The 24689-nt window shown below is 43.1% G+C and overlaps 1 protein-coding gene across 1 annotated transcript in view; it reads right to left on the bottom strand.

The window, feature by feature from the left end:
* Positions 1-24689, bottom strand: part of MCF2L2 (MCF.2 cell line derived transforming sequence-like 2) — a 60006-nt gene that overhangs the window by 14777 nt on the left and 20540 nt on the right. The window contains exons 3-10 of the mRNA XM_010159720.1: positions 18059-18173; positions 11470-11560; positions 10147-10266; positions 7962-8078; positions 4952-5101; positions 3786-3910; positions 2120-2234; positions 1311-1430 (exon numbers count right to left, since the gene is read on the bottom strand). Coding sequence (XP_010158022.1) covers positions 1311-1430; positions 2120-2234; positions 3786-3910; positions 4952-5101; positions 7962-8078; positions 10147-10266; positions 11470-11560; positions 18059-18173 — 953 coding nt within the window. The remainder of the gene's footprint in view (positions 1-1310; positions 1431-2119; positions 2235-3785; positions 3911-4951; positions 5102-7961; positions 8079-10146; positions 10267-11469; positions 11561-18058; positions 18174-24689) is intronic.

The following is a 24689-nucleotide window of genomic DNA, read 5'->3' as shown; positions in this document are numbered from 1 at the left end:
CTGCTGTAGCCTGGTGGTAAAGGTTTGGGATATTATTCCAACTGACACGTCCTACTTTATATTTACACTGAAGACCAACGTTGCTGTCGGTGAGTATATTGAAACACGAGAGGTTGCAGCTGAACATCAGCAAACACCTTTTTCCTGTGACGGTGACCAAGCACCAGAACAGGTTGCCTGGAGAGGTTTGGGAGTCTCCCTCCTTGAAGATATTAAAAAGCCATCTGGACAACCTGCCCTTCCAGGCTACCTGCTCCAGGTGGCCCAGGTTGAGCAGGGACGTTGAACAAGATAACCCCCAGAGGTTCCTTCCATCCTTAATCTGTGATTCTTTCAGTGTATGCTGCCTTCTTTCTCATGTACTGGGGACATTCATCATACAAGTTTATTTCCCTGCAAAGTTCCCAATAATCAAAAAAAGGGGTTTTTTTTTTTCATTCATTAAGTGCCAGATTTACAATGCTTTAGTTCATTTTTGATTCCAAGATATTCCAAGATTCCATACTGGAAAACTCTTCAGATCTTACCGAGTACAATCCACGAGATTCGTCACAACAGGATAAAATGAGAGGTGGCTAACAGCAATAGAGCACACATCACTATGTGATGTGATGTGGACAATGGAAGGAAACCGCAGGTCACTAACTTACTGCTTTAGGCTGCTGCAGAAGAGCTGTGCAAAGATCACAATACTTCTAAATCTTAATCCTATTCTTCAAAAAGTTGATCATCAGCTTTTCCATTGGTTCATGTGCATCGTCCTCTGATTCAATTTACTCATTTGTTCAATGCTTTTTAATAATACTAAGTGTGATGTATATCACAGCTGAGGGAATTACAAAGTCTGGATAAGGTGTTTAATGGAAGGCAACTCATTTGTTCAATGCTTTTTAATAATACTAAGTGTGATGTATATCACAGCTGAGGGAATTACAAAGTCCAAATGTCTGGATAAGGTGTTTATTGGAAGGCATGGGTGTTCCTGAAACTGCTACGAGGCTGAACAGAATGGTCTTAAAAGGTATCTGGCCAAGGTAACCCATTAAGTATTCTGAGATTTTCAGATTCCAAAGAGGGACCTAACTTTTCCTGGTTTGAAATAACAATTTTTGAACTGTATTCTACCTTTCCAAGTGACAAACTGGAACTACTGGATCTGAACAACCCTAGCTTCTGGAAATTAAGATCTGGGCTCTACAATTTAAAATAATGACTCATGAGAAGGGAGGAAGTATGACAGAAGGACAGCGGCAGAAAAGCCTCTAGAAGATCATGTCTATAGCAGCTAGATTACTATATGAAATACAAACCTGTCCTTTCTCTTCCAGTTGTTTCTGTTCCCTTAGGAGGTGCTCCACTCGAGTCACACTATCCCCAATGTCAGCAAAACTTGCTTGTGCTTCCATGAGATTATCCAATGCCAGTTTTACCTAAAAAAAAAAAACCAACCAAAATAACCCACACACCATTAAAAAACAAACAAAACCCAACAAAACCACCTAAAACCTCATCACAAAATACTAATAAATGTGTAACAAACCTATGGCTTCTAAACATTTACCTACAGCTTTTAGAAGAGTTTGCATCTCAAGTTTAGTCTTTCAGCTTGTTCCCAAATGGAAGAGTCAAGGAATAAAGCAACAATCAACTATTCTTCAAAGAGTTACCCTGCTTCTTACTATTTATTTAGACCCACACAATTTTGAAGACCTGTAACTGCAGGGTCTATATTACTCCAGAATCCACATTACTCCAGCCTCTGGGCTGACAGCTGGAATTTCTGAAGTGTATTCCATTGACTCTGGTGGGACTGGTGTCTTGCCACCACAGAGTAAGTGATGTTTGGTAACATCACACACCAATTTCTTGATAAACCATTTTGCATTTGTGTTTCACATTTTGGCCTCTCAGGCTAGCATTTTCCTCACTGTGCCTTATTCAAATGTTGGAAGATATCCAATAGCTGTCAAGAAGTTACTTTTTGAATATCCATTTCTGATTTCATAATGAAGGGCTTTCTCTTCCGAACTCCTGGTGGGACTGCTGGTATGCTCTGAAGTATGGGTAAAATTTGACTTTATTTACCAGAGAAGGCTAGACCGAATGAACAAAAAAATACCTCTCTAAAATCATGTTCAAAGTGTCGAAGCTGCAGGCATTGTTCTAGTTTTAGGTGATGCTTGGTCCAAAACTGATCAAAGGCTTTTTCTGTTTCATCCAACTGAGCCAACAACCTGTGAAGAAATTAGAATGAAAATAATTTACTTCGTTTCTGTATTTAATTTCTGTTAAGTTACACCAGTTAATGGCAGGAAGCAGAGTAGGGAGATGGTGGGAGCCTACACCGATGTAAGAAGGCTCTGTGTCAACTTTCCCTGAACCAAGGAAGAACAAAATTTGCAGTGAGACAGGCAGGAGTGTGACTGATGACAACTACATGGATCCACTGTTGCAGTCCTGCCTCCTGGCCTGCTAGAGGAACACAGAGCTGCTCCATGCACTGGCAGCAAAGGTGGCTGTCTCTCCCTAGCTTCCACCCAATTCTTCAAAGATAATACAGCCCAGGCTAATGCAAGTTGAATATGATGCAATTTATTTTAAGGAATGCTTAAAGCAGAACTCTACAACTTGTTCATTTTCTTCACCTGTCAGAAATAGCAAGGCCTGAATCATTTTTCCCAGTCCATTATAAACAGTAGATTAGAAGCTCATAATGCCTCCCATCGACATCGTTTCACTTTGTGTAAGCGATGAAACATTTATTTGCAAAGAAATTAGTATCACGACATTTTACATCTCAAATAAAATGACTGACACCAAAACAGTGAGTCAGCCTCGCAGTCTTAATAATCTATTAATTATGTTACCAGGAAGAGCAGTTTAAACAGAGAAAAGCTGAAATGAAAGTTTTCTCGGAATGGCCTATATTTCAACAGATGAACACTTTGGGCAGGCAGGGGACCAGGCCTGATCTCCTACAAGCCCAGTAAGTGCTAGAGTCATCAAGTTATTGGGGCAAAGGCCAATAGCCCCCTCCTATTCCCCTCAAAAACAAAGTTCAGTTTTCAATCTATCCCCGAAAAACGTGGTTTTAATCAAAGCTAGTTGTTGAATTAAAGATGAATTCGCAAATTCCTTTGGGATGACTGTTTAAAGGATTTTAACGTATTCAGTGAAAAATATCAGCTCAGCTTTACTTTTGGCAGCTTTGTTCCCAGTGAATGCAGGCAGGCTGAAACACTAGCACGGCATTTCTCTTTCCACTGCATCATATGGCACAGCAGAAACTTCTACACGGTGACTAAAAGCTTTATGGTAATAACTAGCATTGTAGGAAGCAACAGGGCTTTCTCACTCTCTGCAGCTCTGAAGGGTTTGTTTCAGGGTATCATCTTCATCTGTTCCTCCCCCAGAGTTTCCACAGACGTGCACAAGCACATACCCTCTCACCTCACATGGATTCAGATGCCACTTTCTAATCAGGCATAGAAGTTTGGAGGATGCATATGTTAGGGGGAAAGCAAGTCTCACATTAAATTTTTAGCCAGGTAGTTAGTGGTCCAACCAAAATTTACCAAGAAATTCAGGACTTGTTTGAACTTGCCTTGACAGTTTAACCAAGTAACTTCCCCAAAGCTATTCCCTTCTCCAAGTTACCTGTCCAATAAATCCTGAATAGCTGAACCAGTGGGAATTTATAGCCTGTATATTAAATCGTTTAAATTGCACTTGCATTTCTTAGGAATAAATTAGCAACTTGTACAAGGTAATCTACTTTCACTGACCTTTCTACTGTTGCCACATTTTCCAGTTCATCTGGACTGAGTTTGCTGTTGGCACTTCGGGTGACTGGCTCCCTGATGCAAGTCAGTAGGGTGGCTCCCTGCTTCACAGCTAGTTTCAGCTCATCCTGAGGGAAAAAAACCAAGCCAAATTAAGTTTTGCATACTCAGATTCTAAGAACCCTTACATCTCTTAGGTGGACAACATCATAATGCTAAAGCAGGATTCTTTCATAGGTATTAAACACTTGGAACAAAATGTTAAGTGCTTCAAGATGATACATCTTTCTAGACATGCAGAGACTAGATCTATTCACTTTGAATATAGACATATTTCTGAGAAAAGGAATAGTATATAACTTCTGAGAAGACTGCATTTCTGACCAGGCAACTTGCAGAATAAAGTATTCTACCACAAACTGAATGTGTGCCGCAGATCGTTCAGTGAGCTGAGAGACTGTGCTGGCACATTGCACTTCTTAATGGAATTTCCTTAAGCAATACTGTGAGTGCTGAGCCGTAGTGCTCAGCCATCCAGGAGCTATCCACATAAGAAGCTGTCTTCCCAGCATGAAAGATGAGCAAGGGAAAGGACAATGAGGCTCAAATACTAACATGTTAGCTGAGGAGTCCCCACATCACTGCAAACTTCTTGCATAAAACATGTTCTTGTGCTAATAAGGCTTAAGTAGGATTTTTTCTCTTGTGTTTAATCTGTTTGTTTACAGCAGTCATGTTTCCTTGTGAGCTTTAATCTGCAAGGCTAACCTTGCCCCAAGTGTTTTTTTTTTTAAAAAAAAGACCAAAATGACAGTCATCATCTAGTTAGATCACTCTATCTATTCCTGGATTATCCTCACAGATCTTCTCTACATCTGCTCCAGTGAGTTCATCCTTCCTGATGAACTCCTCATCAGGAGCCCATGCTATTCCAGATGCGATCCCATCACACCTTCTCATATAGTAGAAGTGACATTTCCCTATTCTACATCATTCCTAAAGCTGTAAAAAATCCTTTATCATAGTTGATTCAAATCAACATCCTGAACCCAGGTTTCTCTCCTCTTCAGTAATTTCCAGACAATGGATTCCCAAATGATGGCAGAAAATTTTGTTAAATCAAAAATCACATTTTAAGTTCCCCAGAGCCATCACGAGACAACATTCACCTTCAGCTTGCCATGGTGGTCAGTGTGTGCGGAGAGGAGCTCCTCTGTGCACTGCACATCGTTGGGAAGTTCAGTCTCTGCTAGGTCTGTTCCAAAGGTCTGTAGCATCTGTGCTGTTGTTTTTACTGTCATTGCAAAGTTTTCAATAGCCTGGAAATGCAAGAGCATAAAGTCACAGACTGGATATTTACCCGTAGCCCTTTAACAATGCTTAGTCCTTCAGGCACACTGTGCTCAAGTATTACACACCTGTAAAGCTGGTCATGTTTCCCTTTTTTTCAGGTCCATATGCTAAAAGTTACAAATCAAATCCTGTGTTCCAAATGACCTTTTCACAGGCCTACAAGTAGTATCATCTCCATGAACCAGCTGGGGAACTCCCAGAGCTTAACAGACATAATGAAACCACAGAGGACATCAGCTTCAAAGTCAGAAATGGAACTTCAGATCCTCTGCCCATGTTTGCTGGGAAATTCTGCTGTGCTAAAAGATTTTAATTAAGGCTTTATTTAAGTAGAGGAGACTCCAAAAGTACATAGGGCAAAGCCTTTTTACATTTGTATATATACAGCCACTGTTCACTCAGCAGCAATCTGTCTTGCCCCTGACTTCTGAAAATATGCATCTCCGTCCTGCCTGTCTGTACTCGATGCACTCCAGTCACTCCCTCCAATCTGTTCACATTAGTACAGAAATACAAGAACAACTTCCTGCAACTACAGTCAAAAGGCTTTAATTCATTGTAACAGTGCTGTTTCCTTATCACCTCGGTGCACGAACACCAAACTCTGATATCTGAGGTTTTACTGAAGAAAGGGACACGAGAAAAGCTTAAAAAGATTGCTGCCTTTTCTGCGTAGATTACGTTGTTCAGACTTGTGAGATGCGATGAAAACCTTTGTATCTAGTAGCAAGTAACTGCATGGGATGTTTTCCAAGATCATTGTCCTGGTTTCTTTAGGGACTGTATTGTCCTGTACAACTCTGTTCTTTACGCTTTTTGATCTAAACCACCCCATGGTCTGCAGCACTAGGGATACTCTTACACCCAAAGACAACACAGTTGTTCTAAGTTGCATTTCCTTCTCCAGCAAGGACAGGAATTCCTCATTTGTAACCATGACTGTTAAAATTATGTTGTGTGCTCCGTGAAAAACAAACTGGAGGTAGGTCATCATTCAAAAGGAACAGAGAGAAATTACTTTCCATGTATGTGATCTGAAACATGCCCCAGATGAGGCAATACTAGCAGGGTTCATAGCCTCCTTCCCATTTTTCCTCCCCAGATAAATTCAGGCATAAGCAGGAATCAACACGAGCAGTACAGACCCACATCTGCCCTGGTTTAGCACTTAGCAGCTGTAGCCTGCTGGTCTCAGCACTGAAACTGCTGGGTTGAAGTTGGCTGAAATGTCCCACATCTGACTGCAACACAGACAGAGCCATCCATGACCAAAAGCTGGTTACTAAAAGCCAAAAATATACTTTGTGGGCAAGAAAGCTCAAAGTCTCCTAGCCATTCAAGTTAAGAAAGCAGAAACAAAACCCAATGCAGTGAGATTGCTGTGTCACTACCATTCAGCAAGAGTTTAGAGCTGGTTTAGAAAAAAGTACTGGCAGAACAAGATACTAGAACACGAAGAGGAGCAGCAGAGGGGATGAAGACAGTAGCTCAGCAAGACTGAAAGTCAGGCTGTTTCAAGGTGCCGTGGAAGCTCGCACTTCCCTGATGACAACTTCTTGTCCAGCAGATTCCTTGGTTGACTGCACCACATACTCAGCTTATCAGTGTCTCACTTAATACCATGCTTGCCCCACCCTCTCCTGTGCCTGTGAGTAATTAATTGTTTTATATACCTATCTCAGTCCTAACCTGCTGATAGTCACAGCAGCTATAAACGTAGCAAACCTGTGTTGAAGGAAATTGGGATTCTGTGTTTGCATTATTTAGAAGCCCAAAAGAAGTGGTTATTAAAGACAGTAAAATTTAATTTTATAGTGACAGTGAAGCACAGAAAATGATAGCAGGACAGTGACAAAGGTGATTTGACTTAACAAAGCTACCTCAGATAAGCTCTGTTTCCAAACGTTAGACCTAACCTGTGGGTCAGCAACAACAGACTCAAACCCAAGGCTGCCCAGAACACTGCAAAGCACCGGGGCTACTTAGACATGAGCTCTCACACACCAGTCTTGCAGGCAGACCCACAAAGACAGGTGTAAACGTTGCATGTAGTCTCCAGGAAATTAATTAGTTTTCCAGGATCAGGACCCAAATTTGCCCATTTTTGCTTATATAACATAGGATAATATTTTGGCTGCTAATGTGCCAGAGTTTGGAGTCGTTTTTTTCTAAACTCTCACCTTTTCTGGGCACCATAGTGAATTGTTTATATCTTTTTGAATCAGTCACTGAGCTGCATTAACCAACACACAAAGAGGGAAAAAAACAACCTGTAACAAATTTCCTCAAAAGCAAAAGAATAAAAAGTTTTTCTGCCTTCCTACAAGTATAAACTGTTCTTCAGTTACTCAAAATTAGACCCATCTGGAGGCATGTTTACACAGCACAGAAGTGAAAACAAAGGAAAATAAGATCTAGTGTCTTGAGTATTTTTCTTCTCTTAAAAACATGGACATAATTAATTACTAACGTGAGAATTGTGACCTTCGACTCAGTAAAGTGCTAAAGCACATGTTCAACTTCAACCATGCGCTAAAGGCCTATGAATCTCATCAATTATTCAAAAGCTGATAATCTGCCAAAGGGCTTTGCCAAGTAAGAATACTACAGCACTGTTAGGCCCTAGTCCAGGTCAACTGTGACATGCAGATTCCTACTTCTATTGCAAACTTTTGGGGAATTCCCCTTTCTCTATTTGACTCATGGATTGCCTAGCAGAATGTGTAGTCTGAAATGCAGCTGGAGGGTTACTACTTAATGGTTGTTCTACATTTGTCATCTGAACAGTTCAGGGTGCAGACAGGTAAGAACGCCACCAACACTCACAGTTCGGTGATGTATCCACTGACTGTGGCCATACTCCAGGGTTCCTCCCAGCTCCCGGGTCAGCTGACTTTTGTCAATATAGCCATGCAGGTCAGAGACAGAATTTAACATGATGATCTGAAACGAATCCAAACACAAGGGCTGAGAGAAATAATGAGCCCTTTCAGTCATTCTTCCCAAGATCTGGCTTTGCCTTAAACACTCATGACCAGATACCTGGGCAGGAGGCAGGTGGATCTAGCAGCAAGCAGATCATGCTCTCAGTTTTTGTAAGACTGCTCTCCAAGAGCTCTGTGGACATACCCAAGATGGCTCAAAATTTGAATGTCCAAAGAGACCCCAAGCTAAACTCATATATTTATTTTCCTGCTTTTAAGAAAGGTAAGTTACTATTTAATACTTAATGCAGTGCTTGATCTGTGCCCAGAATTAACCTCTTCCAACTCTGATAGTTTCAAGTTGGATTTGAAATGCAACACTGGCATCAAATAAATTGCTAAAAGTATAGAAGATGCTGAATTGCTAGAAAATACTAGTCCTTGATGAAGTTGTCCCTTCCTGGGCTGCAGTTGCTGGTACAACAGTTGCTATAGTAACAGATTGTGGCTTATTAAAGACAACATCTATTTTTCAATGTGAAATAAAATTTAAAGATTTTTTTTTAAAATCAAACATACATTTTTTCATCAGTTTTGTATTTTAATTACCAAAAAGCCACCCTTGCCAAACTACAGTCAACATTACAATTTAATCCACCATAACTAAATGAATATTCATGGTTCCTTTTCCGTACACATTGTAATAAATGGACTGCTGTCTCTTACTTCAGCAGAAGCATAAAACGTCTTAAACACCTGAATTTCAAACTTAGGTACTGACAGAGCTAGAATTTGTTGGAGGACAGCCATGGGTCTTTTGCAGAACAATATAAAACCACAAGCAAAATCCAAAACAATCATATGAAATCACTCCAGCAAAGTCATTGTGGAACCCAGTATGAGTCTGTTCCAGGATGAAATACCATTAATAATCATCATTCAAGTTTATAAAACACTTTGAAACCACGTGCAAACATGTAGCTAGGAACAACTCCCAAAAGAGCTCTCATAGAACAATCTACAACTTAAACTCTTTCAGAATTGATAACCTGCTTCGAATCACATACATTCTTATCAACCCACAGCATATGCCAAGTGCATATAAAAAAGAAGTAAAAGCCAAACTTTGAATCTTGAGGGCATGGGGATCATGAAAGGCATTCAGAACAGGCAGTGCTATGCAAGCACTTCATGGGGCACTGTCGGATTCGCAGCCATCCCATGGATAATACATAAACTAGTGCAGAAGTCAGCCCTAGATTTTCACTGCTCTGTGGTCCTAAATAATTATGTTTTCCACTGGGGTGATATTGACCACTTGGAGCGAGTCCAGAGGAGGCCATGAAGATGAGCAGAGGGCTGGAGCACCTCTCCTATGACGAAAGGCTGCGAGAACTGGGCTTGTTCAGCCTGGAGAAGAGGAGGCTCGGAGGAGACCTCATTGCAGCTTTCCAGGATCTGAAGGGGGCCTACAAGGGGACTGGGAGAGGACTTTTGAGAAGAGCCTGTAGTGATAGGACAAGGGGGAATGGGTATAAATTGAAATCAGGGAGGTTTAGATTAGATGTCAGGAAGAAATTCTTCACAGAGAGGATAGTGAGGCACTGGAACAGGTTGCCCAGAGATGTCGTGGATGCCCCATCCCTGGATGTCTTTAAGGCCAGGCTGGATGTGGCTTTGAGCAACCTGGTCTAGTGCAAGGTGTCCCTGCCCATGGCAGGGGGATTGGAACTAGATGATCTTTAAGGTCCCTTCCAACCCTAACCATTCTATGATTCTATGATCTACCTCTGCCTGCATCAGGGATACAGCTCCACTGAGTTAAGATTTTAATACTTAAAAACCAAGTCACGTTTAGCTGCACCGACCTTCCACATGGGAACATGTCCATTAAATACAGTGAAGCACCCACTGGTAATTAACTCTTTGGAATTGCTATTATACACACCATCCAGCCCCAGACTGAAGTCCCCAGTTGCCACTTGCAACCAAATTTCAGTTGCTAGGTTATCAGAAATTGCTGACACCTAAGAACTGCAGACATGGAGCTAAAAGAAAACACATGGGCAAAAGAAATGCATGCTTACCGGTACCTTCATTTTAAAGTCATCGCGATAGAGTTTAATGCCAATGTCAGCGATTGTCCTTTGGATAAAGCGGGAGGGTCGCAGGACAAACACCAGCTGCAGGTTTCCTGGAAATGCTCCCTGAAAGATATACAGAACTATTAGAAGGCACAACTCTGCCTTCTGGAATCTTCAGTCAAGTGTTTCCTAAAGGGGGAAAAAGCAGGTAGGACTTCTTGAACCTTGCTCCATCCAGCTGCTAATAACATCAGCAGGTCCATTCAGCACATGTCCATTGTCGCAATCTCCAAAAAGCCAACAGAAAAACTGGCCCGTGGATTTTTCTGCCCAGCCATACATTGGTTTCTGATACGGATTTAGCACAGAGCTCTGAAGTTTCTGCAGCAGTGCCTTCCTCCCCCAGATCTGAACCACATCAAGCCCCCTTTTCACTACCACATCATAGGTTTTCCCATTTTTTTAGGCTGCAGCCACTGGAGGGAAAACTGGCTACCTACATTGCAGTTGGTAAAAGAAGCTGGTGGCATAGGCTGAATTTCCCAGGCTGACCTACCTTTCTCACTCTGGAAAAGGTTTTTAACCTCACACTTTCCCACACACAGAGGCACTCAACACATGCATCAGACACAGCCCTGTCTGCAACACCCAGCCTACACCTCTTACACACTCCTCTGAGCTCATCAAGCATAAAAAAGAATTTCTAGAAGAGAGTAGCAAAAAGAACTGAGAATGAGAAGCAATTCTGCCTAAATTCTTTGAAAGAACTTAAAGTGTCCTTGGTCTTCCTTCCATCCTACATCTCTGCGTTCTTGCTCCTCACACAGCACCTGTTCCCGGTAATAAATTTATAAGACCAACTGCTTTTATTAGCACTGAAAATCAGTGCTTAGCTCCGACTCTTGCAAATGAGATATAATAAGCGATCAAGAGTTTCTGACAGAGATCACTTAATACCACGGAAACACAGGTCCTTTGGGATCTGTTTCTTTCACAGGCAGGCCACGTCATCACTCCTCAGTGCACAGAAAAGAAGGGTAGCTCTGTTATACTCTTCTAGGAACCACCTTCAAATTACTAGAATTTATATTGCAGTCAGCCCAGCAAATAAGGAATTTGTCCCAGTTCAGCAGTAAACAATTCTGTGTAATTTGTTACTGCAGCTTCCTCTCTCTTGCTTAACACTCATGAGCTTCAGGGCAGGGAAGAATCTGTATCCACAGACAGAAAATGGAAGCTAAAAATGAGCACGAGACTGTATCCTGTGCTAAAGATTCAGCAGATAATTTTAATTTCTAGAAGACAGATAAAAAAGCAAGCACTTACTGCTATCCGTGTCAGGGATGCCTTGACTGCGCTCCATTTGTCCCGCCGTCTGTCTATGATGATGATGAATCCAATGCTGGCAGCCTCCAGACTGCAAAACAGATGAATTAAGTACACCGAGTTACACGGAGATACTCCCGTTCCAAGGAAGCATACTGCTGCAAAACACAGCCTCCGTCAGATCACCCTCTAAGCCCATTATGAAAATGCAATGTACAGTGGAAAGAATGAATATCTGGCAAAAATTCACATGAACATGAAAGCCAGCAAATTTTCTCTCTCCAGCGTAAGGCTAGCAGCTTACACAAACCATGAATATTTTATCTGCTAAACCTCTCTGCTGCTATGCTACTCTGCTGCCAAATCTAGGTGATACGAATAGTTCAGGATCACAAATCACACTGTGCTGTATTGAAGGCAAAAATCACAGATCTTGTTTTCTCTGCAAAATAAATCGAGTTACTAGACACCCCACTCCAGCCTTCATTCTCCAAGTATGCTGACATCTGACAGGGGCACTTAGCTCCAGGCGGTCAGTATCTTCCTGTCACCACCTTGCCTGTGTACACAATGTCCCAGGAATTCTGGTGGACAAAGCAGGAATTGAAGAGTTATAGCTTGCCAACCACAGGCTGGTTCTAGGGTTGCAAGTCATTCAAAACTATCCTTTTAACATATTGCCTGGAAGAAGTTACTGATCCTTCCACTACTTTGCAAGGAGGATCTATGAGGCACTGACTTGATGCTCCATCCCATCTATACAGACATCAAAAATATGCCCTCCCCCCTCTCTCTCCCAAAACCCCCACACGGGTGTGCAGAGCTTCAGTGGGGCTGCTCTACTCTCAGCCTTCCAAGAGCACTTGGAGCTGGAAAGAACAACTTCATTATAGCAGGATGACTTGGTCATCTCTGGACAAACCAGAGGTAGGCAGAAAGAGTATAAATGCTCTCTCCTTGCTCTTGCAGGGAATAGGATTAGATCCAAATATATGGTTATGCAGAACAAATACAAAAATGCTTGTTGTGGCTAATCATTCCCAGAGAACAATGTTACAATGCAACATCCATGTTGCTTCCCGTGAGTCACTGAAACTGGTCTGTTGTTTAAAACGAGATTATTGGTAACACAGTCAGATATGAAGGGGCAATTAACTCAATACAGTTCTCCTTCCAACAGTTACATGTTTAGATGACCTTGGGAAAGGCTGTCTCTTTAATATGCTTTATATATTTTTGATGGCCATGTTAATTTTTGAGAACCAAGTTTTTAAGAGGACATAATTTGAATCAAATGGATCACTAAAAGATGGCCTCTACTCCAAAGAAACAGTATATATATTGCAATCAGCATCTAATCACATTCTCAGCTCAGACTCATGCAACCAAATTGTAGCTGCTGATCTCTCAGACAATAATTGGACACAAAGAATGAAGTTCAAATCTGATGCAGTTCCATTGAAACCAGTGATTTATAACAAAACCTCAACAAAAAATGTGTGTTAGCTGAAGTTAACAGAATGCTGATGTTGGCCTAAAGAAATATGTAATTCAACTAAATATCAGGCTAATAAAACATGAGAAAAATCTGTTCTTTTCAAAATTTACGACGTAGCTAAACCACAAGTAACTCTAACCATAAAGAACCATCTTCACACAAGCCAACCACACATAGAAATTGCCTTGTTTTGCCCGTCTGTTTGGGTTGAGAGTCTGACTGAATGCTTTCTAAAAGGAGTGTACCTGAAGGATTGGAGGCGTAAAAGAATTCAGAATCAGACCCTTATAATCACACCTTCATGAGCAAATGGTAATGGGAGTAACTCACAGGACAGCATCTGTCAAAAGCAACAAGCACTACTGTGAATTAAACAGAAGTATTGGTGCCAAGTAAAACTTGTCCAGAACCAACTCTTAAGGCCCATTTTTAGAGGTCCCTTAAACATGTGATCAGAAGTCACTTAAAAAGTAACCTTTGCTGTTTTTTCAAGTACATGTCCATGATCGAGCAGTTCTTGTTTTCAGGTGTTGTCCTGCATGGAGATTTGTAACAGCACAAAAGTATCCAGGCATCAGATGCAACAACAACAATTAAATTACCACCTAATAGGATCAAGAGCTGATGAAATACAGACAGACACAAGAAAATGCAAGAGAGAAGCAGCAAAGGAATATTCTCATGAAATTAGGCTTGGCAAGAATGGTCCTTGGGAGTGGGAAGAGCTGGGAATAGGATTTACTCATCAGTTACCACTGCAAATCACAGTGTTGCAGGTCAGTTAAAGAGACAGACTGAGGAAATGAAAGATGAAATAAATACTTAAATAATGACTTGGATCTGAATATGAGAAAAGAGCAAAGGAGAGCAAAATACCACTGAGTGTGCAGCCTAGCTATGGTGAGGTGCTACTCACAGTGCTCTCCCTCCAAGACCAAGTGTGGTAACTGCAGCTGGCTGACAAAGACAAAACCCACCAACCAGCTGTGCCTGGCACGTGGGGCTGAGGGGGAAGGCACAGGCCAGCACACTTTACTGCACAAACTGTACAGGTTCAGTCCGAGCTGCGGAGGAGTACAAAGAACAAGCCAAGGCATGAGGTTGGAGAGAGATTTATCAGGGTAGAATGAGAACCAGGCCATTAAGCAAAGAATTCTGTATACATCACATACAACACTGAACTTACTACATTGTCTGAGATCAACTGGGTAAAAAAAGTGGAAAATAGACTTAAAAACTACATGATCTGAAGAAGGACAAAAAGAGTGGGGAGGGAGGATGAGAAAACTACATGCTGCCAAAAAGCAAAGCAGCTGAGCAAAGCACAGGAGAAAATGTGGGAGAATACCTACACCACTCAAAATCACTCGGGCACTCTAGGCAAAGGCAAGCAGCATTCAGAGATATACCTCTGTAAATCTTGGCTGGTACAGATTGATGGATGCAACACAAGGGCCTAGACACAAGAAAACTTAATATGGGCCTGTAACCTTGACACAAACCTGGACCTCAGCCTCCTCCAATGTTATTCCCTGCTTTCCACCTTGACGTTCAGGACACTATCAATTGTCTTCACTGAGATAGGCAAATGTTTGTTTGGTTTTGGGGTATTTTTACTACTAGATAGGACTAATTTAAGATCTAAATTTAGCCAAGGAAACAGACAGAATATCAGCAAGTGATGTTATTTCAGTCAGCATGCTGAGAGGAAAGGCCATACCAAGGTCTGAATGTCATTTGGCACTAGGGATGCGTGCAGGTAAACAGCCAGGGGAAGGAGCTCAGCCAAGACGGCAGCATCAGCAGAAGCGGATGCACGGTTGAGAGACCCCACTCGTGTGTGTACCCAGAGGAAGGGAGTTTGTTTAAAAACATACACATACACTCTATCAATGTTTTCTCAGTGTCAGAACTGTAATACTCATTATGGAAATACATTGAGGTTTTTCCAGTTCTCTGAAAAGAGTGATTTGAAGACAATCCTGCACAGCAGATAAACAACAAGCTTACCTCAAAACCAAATTCTGACATATTTGCCTAGACCTACACGTCTGGCAGAGAGGTTCCCTTTCCCTGAATGAAATGTGTGCAATCAGCGGAGCTGTTCTGTCCTCAGCTGCAAGTTCAGGTTAGCCCTTGAACACTGATTTGAGAAGACCAGGAGATGGTGAATTTCCTCACTTCTTTTGGAAGGAGAGAAGGGCACCTGCTTATCAATGTACTTGACCCACGTCAATTGGAAAAGAACTGAATCCTGGACATGGAATAAAGTAAGTAAAAAAGGGCTTTCTGGCCCTACGTATTCTAAGTGTGCTTGCACAGAGATGTGCATGTGCGTATACCACGCTACTAAAAGTTTGTGGATGTGTATGTACATAGGTCCCTTTGGTGGGACACTCTCATTAGCAGGTGTTGAACCAGAGAGAAAATTGATCAGATTACAAAAGTCTCACTGGGCTGATCTTCCATCCTGGAGAGCAGTCACGTTTTAAAGCTCAGAAGTCCAAAGTTTGCTTACTGTTCACCCCAAAATATTGTGATATGCCACAGCTGCTAAAGCAAATTTGCTCAGCAGCATCCAAGGCAAGTGCATGCCTGTGCATCTGAATAACAACATTTGCTGTCTATCTTTATCTTTTTCAATGTTTTGTCATGTGGGCACAAAAGACCAATCATTCAGATGGACTTAGAAAGTTCCTAACTCACTGAATGATGTCATCTACGGTCACACATCTTATCTCCACAACTAGTATGAACAGTATTCTACAGGATATGCAGAAACAGACACTAAAAAAGACAAATATTCTGTCTAAATTTGCCTGAAAAATCAACACTGATTTCTGTGGTTCACTGAGCTGTGAACAAGGAAGTATTTTCTACGCTGAACAGGGTGAACTGCTTTTCAAACTGTACTCATCTTACCTGACTCATGGCCATATCCTTTGTAACTCCAGAAGAGTTAGAGGCTACTCTCTTCTCTTAGTCACTTTGATACCTGCACATCTTCCTTGAGAATTAAAATAAAAGGCGAACTACTAGCAGTGAAATAACACACTCAGGAAGACTGTTGTAATACACAGTAGTGCCGAGGAAAGTAACAAATGCAGTCCCTTACTGCTTGCTGAGATGTATGACAGAGACTTTCTCTGTGCCAACTGCAGATTAATAAGGCTCTGCTGCACCCATACAGGTCTACTACTTATGCCACATTAAGACTGTGCTTCCTATAATTATGTCGTAAATCACACAGCCAAAGCTTGATGCTCAGGTTCTTCCTCTTCTAAATTAATACCTTTGTCCCTCACCATCTAAATAAAGGGTGGCAAGTGTCAAAGAATGACTGAAGAAATGTGGTCAATCTTTCTAAAAGCACTGCAAAGACTAGCAAACTCCCAGGAAAACGCACATCCCTACAGTTGTTGATCCATGATTGAAACTAAGGGTCAAACCCAGGTGCTGGTATGCAGAAAAATGTAGGCTCAAACCCCGGCCTGTCACTGACCTTGAATAGGTCATTTAAATCACACTGAATAGTCACTTAGTCAGCACAAGTTTTGGTGAGCCTGTATTACACATACCTCACCACCTGGAAAATAGGCATATTGCTGCTCTCCTGACTTATAAAGTTCTGAAAATTCATCATCCTTTGCAAATTGCTCTGGGATTCCTTGGAGGAACAGAAAACACACAGCTGAAACTGAATCAAAGCAAAGGTCCATATAGCCCAAAACCTGTCTTCAGTGTTGGTAGGATACTGAGGCAAAAACAGAATGTGAGAAGAACAATCTCTCTCAGCATATTCTCCCAAGTCCCAGCATTAAGGAACATAAGGATTTCTTCAGCCAGAGTTTGCATCTGAGCCATTGTGTTCAGCTGCCACCGATGGTGCCATCCTTCATGAATTGGGCTAATTTATTTGAACCTGTCCATACTTTCGGCTTTCACACAGACTGAGTAAGAATAAAGCATTTGCCTGTCATGTTGACAATGTGATGTGCTAGCTCCCAAACATGTGACAGCATTACTGGGAATCACCCACCAGCATACCAAACACAAAGAAATGGAAAACTAGTTTTGTGTTTTTCTCAGCTCCTATTGCTGTTTCATTAACCCTGAAGCTGGTCATCCTCCCAGTCCTGAAGCTAGCAGAGAAATACATAAAACAGAGTTTCTCTTGGCAGAACAAAAGGCCTACAGAGCAGAGTGAAACAATGAAGCTGTTAAGTTCACAGTGTGTGGTTTCTCTAAGCTTGCTTTGGCAAGTTCATATGGGGAATACATGTAGGTGGAGCTGGAAAACTTGTTACTCAAACTTGAAGGAGGCACGTCTTCCTCTCATCATCCTCTAAGCACCTTTATGCACAAGACCACAGGAAATAATAAATCCCAGCTGTGTTTCTAACTAGCACAAACAGCCATGGTCCAGAGACAGGATCAGGGGGCTGAAAAAATATTAAGCTCTCTTTTTGGGTAAACAAAAAGTAATTCAGGACCCATGCCTTAGCGCATTTCCTCAGAGCAATGGAAGTGAGTTTGTTTCACTCTACTTGCACAGCTGCTGGCAAACAGCAATGAAAACATCCTAGCTGTGGAGCAATCTCCCAATAAACGAAGCATCAGAAAGCACATGGTGCTTGCCAGAATCCTGTCAACAGGGCACCTAGCCTGCTTTCTCAGAAAAGAGAAAACTTGCACAGAAAGATGCACTCAGAGAATAAAGCAGTAACAGGACCTGTGTAAGTCTGGCTCCCTCCAGATGCAACCCTTCCCTGGTTACATCCAGTGCCCCTGAGTTTTCACAAATGGCCTCTCTCAGCTCCCTTTTGATTTGATATCTTTACTGCTGCTCTTCAGATCTATACCCCCTCTACCCAGTTCAAGCCCTGAACAGAAAATCTGTCCTGTGGGAAGCTTTCTTTCCTGGGAAAGTAATATGAGTGATTCCTAGGGCTTCTTGTGCATAGGGAAGTTTAACACTGAGTGGATGGATGCAGATTCACTGGTACATCCTGGTAGCATCACTAAAAGCAGTGAGCCACTGAGGAAGCAAAGCCCTCTAGAAAACCAACAGCCATTTGTGCTTTGCCTCACCTGGGAATGCTGGTTAGATATGTGACCACGTTCAGAAAATCCTCATCGGGTATGTCACTGAATCCTGCAAATTCTGGAAAGGTTATGATGGGTGCCCCATCCTTCCCTCTTCCTCCTGCCAAAGAGAGATAGTAAAGATTAGAGAGTGATTTTATACCTTTGGACAGACTGGTCAGTACTGAAATGGGAAATGCTGGCACATCCCTCACTGAAAAGCACCCAGATCCAGTACATGTGATCAGCTTCCCATTTGATGCCAAGACTCACTGTAGTCATAAGCAGCAAGGTCAAGTCCCTATCTGAGGGACTCCTGATCCAAACAGCAGTATTCAAACTCTGGTAGAGCTATGGGGAGCGTGGAGCAGAGTCCCTCATAACCCAACAGCCTTTTCTGTTCTTCTGACACGATGCTCAGCTCTAGGAGATGTTGTAGTACACAGCACAAACCCTGTTTACTTTCAGGATCAATCCTAACTTGATTCTGCTAATAAATCTGAGCGTCACTCAAACCACAGAGAAGCTAACAGGATTTTTCTCACCAGCTTGGACTCAAAGCCAAGAGCACACTAATGAGGCAGCAGCACATAAAGGAATACAACAGAACAAAGCTGCTGTTACAGGTACCTTGGTGCAGCTTAGGGCATTAAGACTCCGGGAAAAGCATGTCCTTTGTCCTTCCTCAGCAATGTCTGTGTAATCTCTATTTTTTACACCAGGCTGAGGAATTCTCTACAAACCCAATACTGAGCCTAGTCCATCAGCACACAGTTTTCCTAGTCATTTATCACCCACAGAAGATTTTTGTCCAAGGGATAGCCGTGCTCCGGGTTTCCCCTTAGTGAAGGGCAAGCTGTGAGAGGGAGACAGAAAATTGCCCTCCTCAAGGAAAATATACAATAAATTGTCCCATTGTGAGGAAACAGGAACTCAGGGAAAAAAAATATGATTCCTCATTCCTCAAAGTACACTGTAAATCCCCATAAATAAACCCTCTTTCCAGGCAGCTCCCATGGGCCACTGCCTTTCCCTGCAGATACCCACAGCTGGTACCACAAACCAGTTGCTCCTGTTTCAGTAGTCACTGCAGAGGTGCGCTAGTAATTCCTAGCTATTTCTGTGCAGAGTGGTCAGTCCCTTGCCAGTCCTGGTCCTGTTAGTGAAGGGTCCACATAAGGCTTATGTGAAGGGTCCACATAACCCTTCCAGGCTCAGTTGGATTATTTACGGTCCCTTCTGTGCTGTCCAGCCATGGAGAGCTGAGATGCTGAGGAACACAATCCTTGTATAGAGTAAGAGCAGTAACTCTAGAAAATAAGAAACCCATTTTCTTCTTGACATCTGGTGATGCGATGGCTTTGTCAGGACACTACCTTCAGCCTGTGTTTTCTTTTCTGAAGGTTGATTATTGCTTTAATTACATCTGAAAATGACTCAGTTGTGCTAGATCATCCACTAAACTCACCCTGCTAGGGAGAAAACAGGCCTACAGAGATTCAAAGGTCTTCCAGCCAAAATGCCAAGAAGGAATTCTATCATTCACACTGCACTGAATTAAATTTCAAATGCTGAGCAGAGCCACGGCCTCCTCATTGACCTCCACATTGGCCTTGGGATATGGCCAAATGCTGATGCATGGCAGCTTGATCTCCGGGCACTCTGGCTGCACTCTGCAGTCAGCAGTGACACCGAATGTGCTGTCACACGAATTTAGTCAGCCTTTCCCCCACCTGTTTGCAGCAATCTAGAGACCAGAAACTCCAAGCTGCAGGTACCCAGGCAGGATGGTTTGTCAGATTCTTAGTGACATCTTCTGGATGCTAACAGTAACGGCCAGGAAAATGAAGTAAGAGGCTTGTCTGCTGTGTCTCCTCCTGCAGAGTTCAATGCCTGCCAAGGTATTTCATAGATGGTGTCATGTACATATTGACGTGGTTCCCAGGCACCACACATTCCCATTCATGAGTTTCAGGTATGTGAAGATACTCTAAATGTGGGAGATGTAGCAACCTGTAACATTTTGGTTTAAAGCAGCAATGTTTGCCCTTAAGAGGATAAGATAAAGACGCCCCTGGAAACCCTCCTTCAACACCTGATAGTTTACTTGCAGTTATACTCAAGACTTGTTTAAACTACAAGTTTCACATGGCACTTCTAATGCTCCTGCTGACCAGGGTCTCTTCGTGTTCTTTGTATCTTCCTTGTCTTGCATCCACATTCATACACATGCTCTTCTTCCACTGACCTCTTTTCCCTGAGTGAGATGATGCACTGTATGTACGTGGGTGTGTATCTTTGTCACAAGATCTTCTCCTATAAAAAGCCATCCAAGGAATGAATGCAAGCAGAGTGAACACTGCCTTCTTCCCTTCACCACTGGCAACAAATCTAGAAGGACATTTAGGAGCAGCCTCAGGCTGAGCATTCAACTAAGAGTGAGGAGCTCCCTGCCTCAGATTAGGCCACACACCCTTAGCAGCTCTTGGGCTCCATCTTATCCTGCAAGGTGAGGACTTACTGCTGCAAACAAAACAGAAGAATTTAAGGGAAGTTCCTTATATACCAAGGGTATCTGGAAAACTCTCTCCTCTGGATGACAGAGCAGTTCCATCCATCTACATGTTAATGCCATTTTTTTCCTGACACTAAACCAGGATTTGCTGCAGTATGCAAATTTCTGCAGAATGTGAATTGACAAGATGCAGACCTTTTTTTTTCTGGGCCACCAACCTTGCTTTCTAGGGAGTGGCTGCTAGATTTTTTCCAGTCCTTGAAACACTATCTGGCTACTCAATGTCTCGGAAGGACACAGACCACAAACTAAAAACCAACAGGGACAGCCTTCAGTCAATTCCACAGCCACATGCACTAAGTACATGGAATTTGACCCCAAGGATTCTCTGTATACAATCCTTACTCTTGCTAAGACTGTGCATAACCCCCACACTCCTGGGCATCACTTGTGAAAAGAGTCTAATTGCTGAAGAGAAAATCTTACAATCCATCCTAAGTGAGGCAGACAGGGACAGAACAAGCTCCAGCAGCTCCATGGCCAAAAGAAAAGAACTGTCCTCGAGGGGGAAAAAAGACATTTTAGGTAGCAAGTGAAGGCAGAAGGAGGGAGACGCAAGTGCACAAAGCTGAGAGGGTGACACTACAGCTGGCTGAGGGATGTCTGCCCTATTCAGCAGTGTCTGTGCAGCAAGATAAGGGTGCCCAAGGACTGCCAGGAGCAAAGGAGCTTGACAAAAAGCCAGACAAACATGAGGCAGGAGCTGAGCTAAAGAGCCCCGTGGGAGAAGTGAGCAATAAGTTCATTGTAGTGCAGTCAGAAAGAGAAACAAAGATACACTAAAAAATAACTATGAGGAACACGGCCATGCCTGGCAGCTGTCCTCATGCAATGCACAGGCCCGTCTTCTTGACTTGCAGCTCCTCCAGACACCATTAGATGCCACCCTGCAGCACTTTTCAAGCAACCCAGCCACCGCCAACACCTTCTGGCACCTCCCAGGGCTGATGGCAGTGGGGGTTGCAAGCAGCAGCCACCGGAGCAAGAGGTTCAGGTGGCAGGAGGGGAGGCTGGGGGCTATCCCCTGGCTGAACTAACGCGAGGCTCACTCTGACGCTACCTTAGGGGAGCCAGGCCATCCCTGCAGCCTCCTGTGGGTCACTGCTCCTCAGTCAGCCCCAGGCTACTCTGTCACATCTAGCCCAGGGGTTTTGCCTGCAGAGGAAACTCAACCAGATGTTGTCTACCATCTCCCAGTGCAGGCCTGAGCACCCCTCCTAGACAGCACTCAAAAACATAACACATGCTGCCCCCTGATTCAGCTCCATCCACTTCCTTCAAGAGGTACATCTCCTTTTTGCTCTACCTCTGCAGACAGCATCCTGCCCTGCATCCAACCCAAACTCCTTGTGTCAAAGGCACGGACCCACTGCCTAGGGAAGGGCCTTCTGATCAGAGACCTTCATATATGATCAGAGATAAATTGTCAGCAAGCAGTTAAATCAGGGTCACACACAGAGGTGCATCAAACTCGGCAGCTTGAAGCACGAACGGGGCAGACAGCATCAGCAGGAGTTGGAGGAGCAGAAGGCTGGACTGCCTGGAAAAAGGCATGACTTAAGAGGAAGAGATTACAGTCAGCTTGACTTTCTGCCTGATTTGCCATTCAGAATGACACCATCCCTTTCCTCCTCTTCCTGGACACCTTCCTTATTTTCCACCCAGCTCCTTGCTGAACTCTTCCTCTTCTCTCTGGCCCAAGGGCAAAGGGACAGGAAGAATGTGGGTGACAGGACAGTACACAGTGAATGTGGAAGGGAAAGAAAAGCAGGAGAGAGAGCACACAAGCTGCATCAGGGTAGTACAAGGCATGGTAATGGCACCATCACTCACTCTTACGTGTGCAATTCCCCAAGTCCCTGGACACAAAACAGCATTCATAGTTGCTCCTACTAGATAGACTTTCCAGCTACAGATGCAGCCTGGCTAGTAACAGCCATGAAGATGGGGCCAGAATTCAGCTATGGAAAGAACACAGCTGAAGTACTTGGGGGAGAAATATGCACGGGGGAGAATGGGATACGGCATCAGAGAAAGTTTAATTATGCTTTGCAGTGGAAAGGGTGTGACTGACAAATGAGGTGAAAGTGCTGAATTCTGAGCGCTTGAGCAGCTGGAGTTGCATGTTGGTATGACATGTAAAAGCAGCAAGCAATCACAACTGCAGGTCAAGTGCCTGGACACAGTAGGGATCCTAGAAAATCTCCCACTCCCCCGTTGTGGCCTACTTATGCCTCCAGTCCAGGGACCAAAGACACCCATGGTTTATACAATCAGGGGATACACCAAAGTCCTGTTCCTTGGCAAGCTGCTCTTCTAACACCACTAGCAGGATTCATAAAGGAACGTCTGACTAAAGCTTTCCAGATACGCTGAATCCACTGAGGGAAAAAAAACAAACAAGAAAGCAAGCAAAGAAAAAACACCACCAGGCTGTGGTCAGAAGTTCCAAAAGTTTGTCTGCAAGTTTACGGAGCATACATCCCGAGTCTGCTACAGATACCAACTCATCAGTTAGAACTAGAAGGTTCCCACTCAGATTTTGCTGACACAGGCAGGCTAACTGCTTGGGCCTGCCCACAGGCGGAGAGCTCCCTTAGTCAGAGCAGACCTGAGCACAGCCTGTCTCCTAGGTCAGACAGCTAAAGAGTTCAGCGATATCTTGGCTGAAGCTTCACTGCCTTGGTCAGGTTTTGCTTTGTCCATGCTCTGTTGTTTTGGTTTTCCATGCTGATTAAGGGTTGTGAATGCTGAATTTCTCATTGAAGTTAAATCATGCTACCTGGGTCTAGATTTTTACACAAGCTCCAAACTGTTCTTTTGACAGTCAGGCCAGGTTTTCCAAAAGGCTCAGTTTAAACAGGAAGCAGATGGCCAAATACCCTCCAGGCTTTGGAAATTAAATAAACTAGTTTTACAGTCAGTTACCATTGTCATATTCAGCCTCCCATCCACTGAAGTCCACTGACTTAACAGGAGCAGAACACACACACCAAAAATGAATGTCTGCTAATACACTTGGTGACAGTTTGTCTAATAAATTCGTGACTTAGTAACAGGATCCATTATTGCTGCAAATGGTAGATTTGGCTCTTTGACAGAGTAATTACAGATAAGAACAGGTTGTGAAGCTACACATAAAAAGGGAGGTAGTAGTAGTTCCAAGAGCAGATTGGTACGGTGGGTTATTAGGCTGTCAGCAGAATAGGAACAGTATTTTACCAGCAGTTCTCCATTCTTCAGTGAAAACTGGTGTTAGAATAGCCAGGTTTTCAGTACTACCAACTTTGTGATCTAGTTCCCTTAACAGCTACAGGAAACATAGCTGTGCATTCCTATGTTGTCACAGCTGTAGTCCCATAATTGCGAGTTCAGTTTTCAGGGAAAGGAAAGAGGCAGTAGTGGTTTCAAAACTGGAATCTAACCACAAGTACCAGCACTCCCACCAGATCTCACAAGCTAAGAAGGGTTAGATCAGCACACGGAAAAAGAGATGACCCAAGTAGAACTACATGGTTAAGGACATTGTTATATTACACCACAGCCTTTCCCATGACCACAGCAGACTAGGGAAGGCTGTGGATAGCTTCCGTGTTCTTGGCATGGACAGTACAGTCTGGGTTAGTCTGGTAGCTAGAGGGCCAGGACAAATGGGAGGCCAAAACTATCTAATGCATTCATTGTAAGAAGACCCTGACACAATCAAACACCAAACTCATTAGTCTGGTTACATAATTCCTGCCATCTGCTCAGAGACCGCAAGACCATCAGATCCTCTTTTAAGAAGTTTGTACACAGCAATAGTAGAGGAAAGTGTTTTTAATGAGTCATGTCCAGAGAAAACAAAGAGACTTCGACTTCAATCGTTCTACTGTTTTTCTGCTTTATGCAAGACATCATTAGCATTCCCTGCATCCAGCCTCAGCCATCAGCTGTTAATAAGATGCTGGTGTTAACCAAATAAATATTTATTTATAACAAACTCTGCAACCATCAACCAGTTACTTTTATTATCACTGGACAAGTGAATCTGGGGTCCACAGGAGCTTGACAAAGCTAGAG

This window comes from Eurypyga helias, unplaced genomic scaffold, assembly GCF_000690775.1.
Source record: "Eurypyga helias isolate BGI_N326 unplaced genomic scaffold, ASM69077v1 scaffold16449, whole genome shotgun sequence".
NCBI classification, from domain to species: domain Eukaryota; kingdom Metazoa; phylum Chordata; class Aves; order Eurypygiformes; family Eurypygidae; genus Eurypyga; species Eurypyga helias.
The sequence above is the reverse complement of the archived record's forward strand: the minus strand, read 5'-3'. Positions and strand labels throughout refer to the sequence as shown.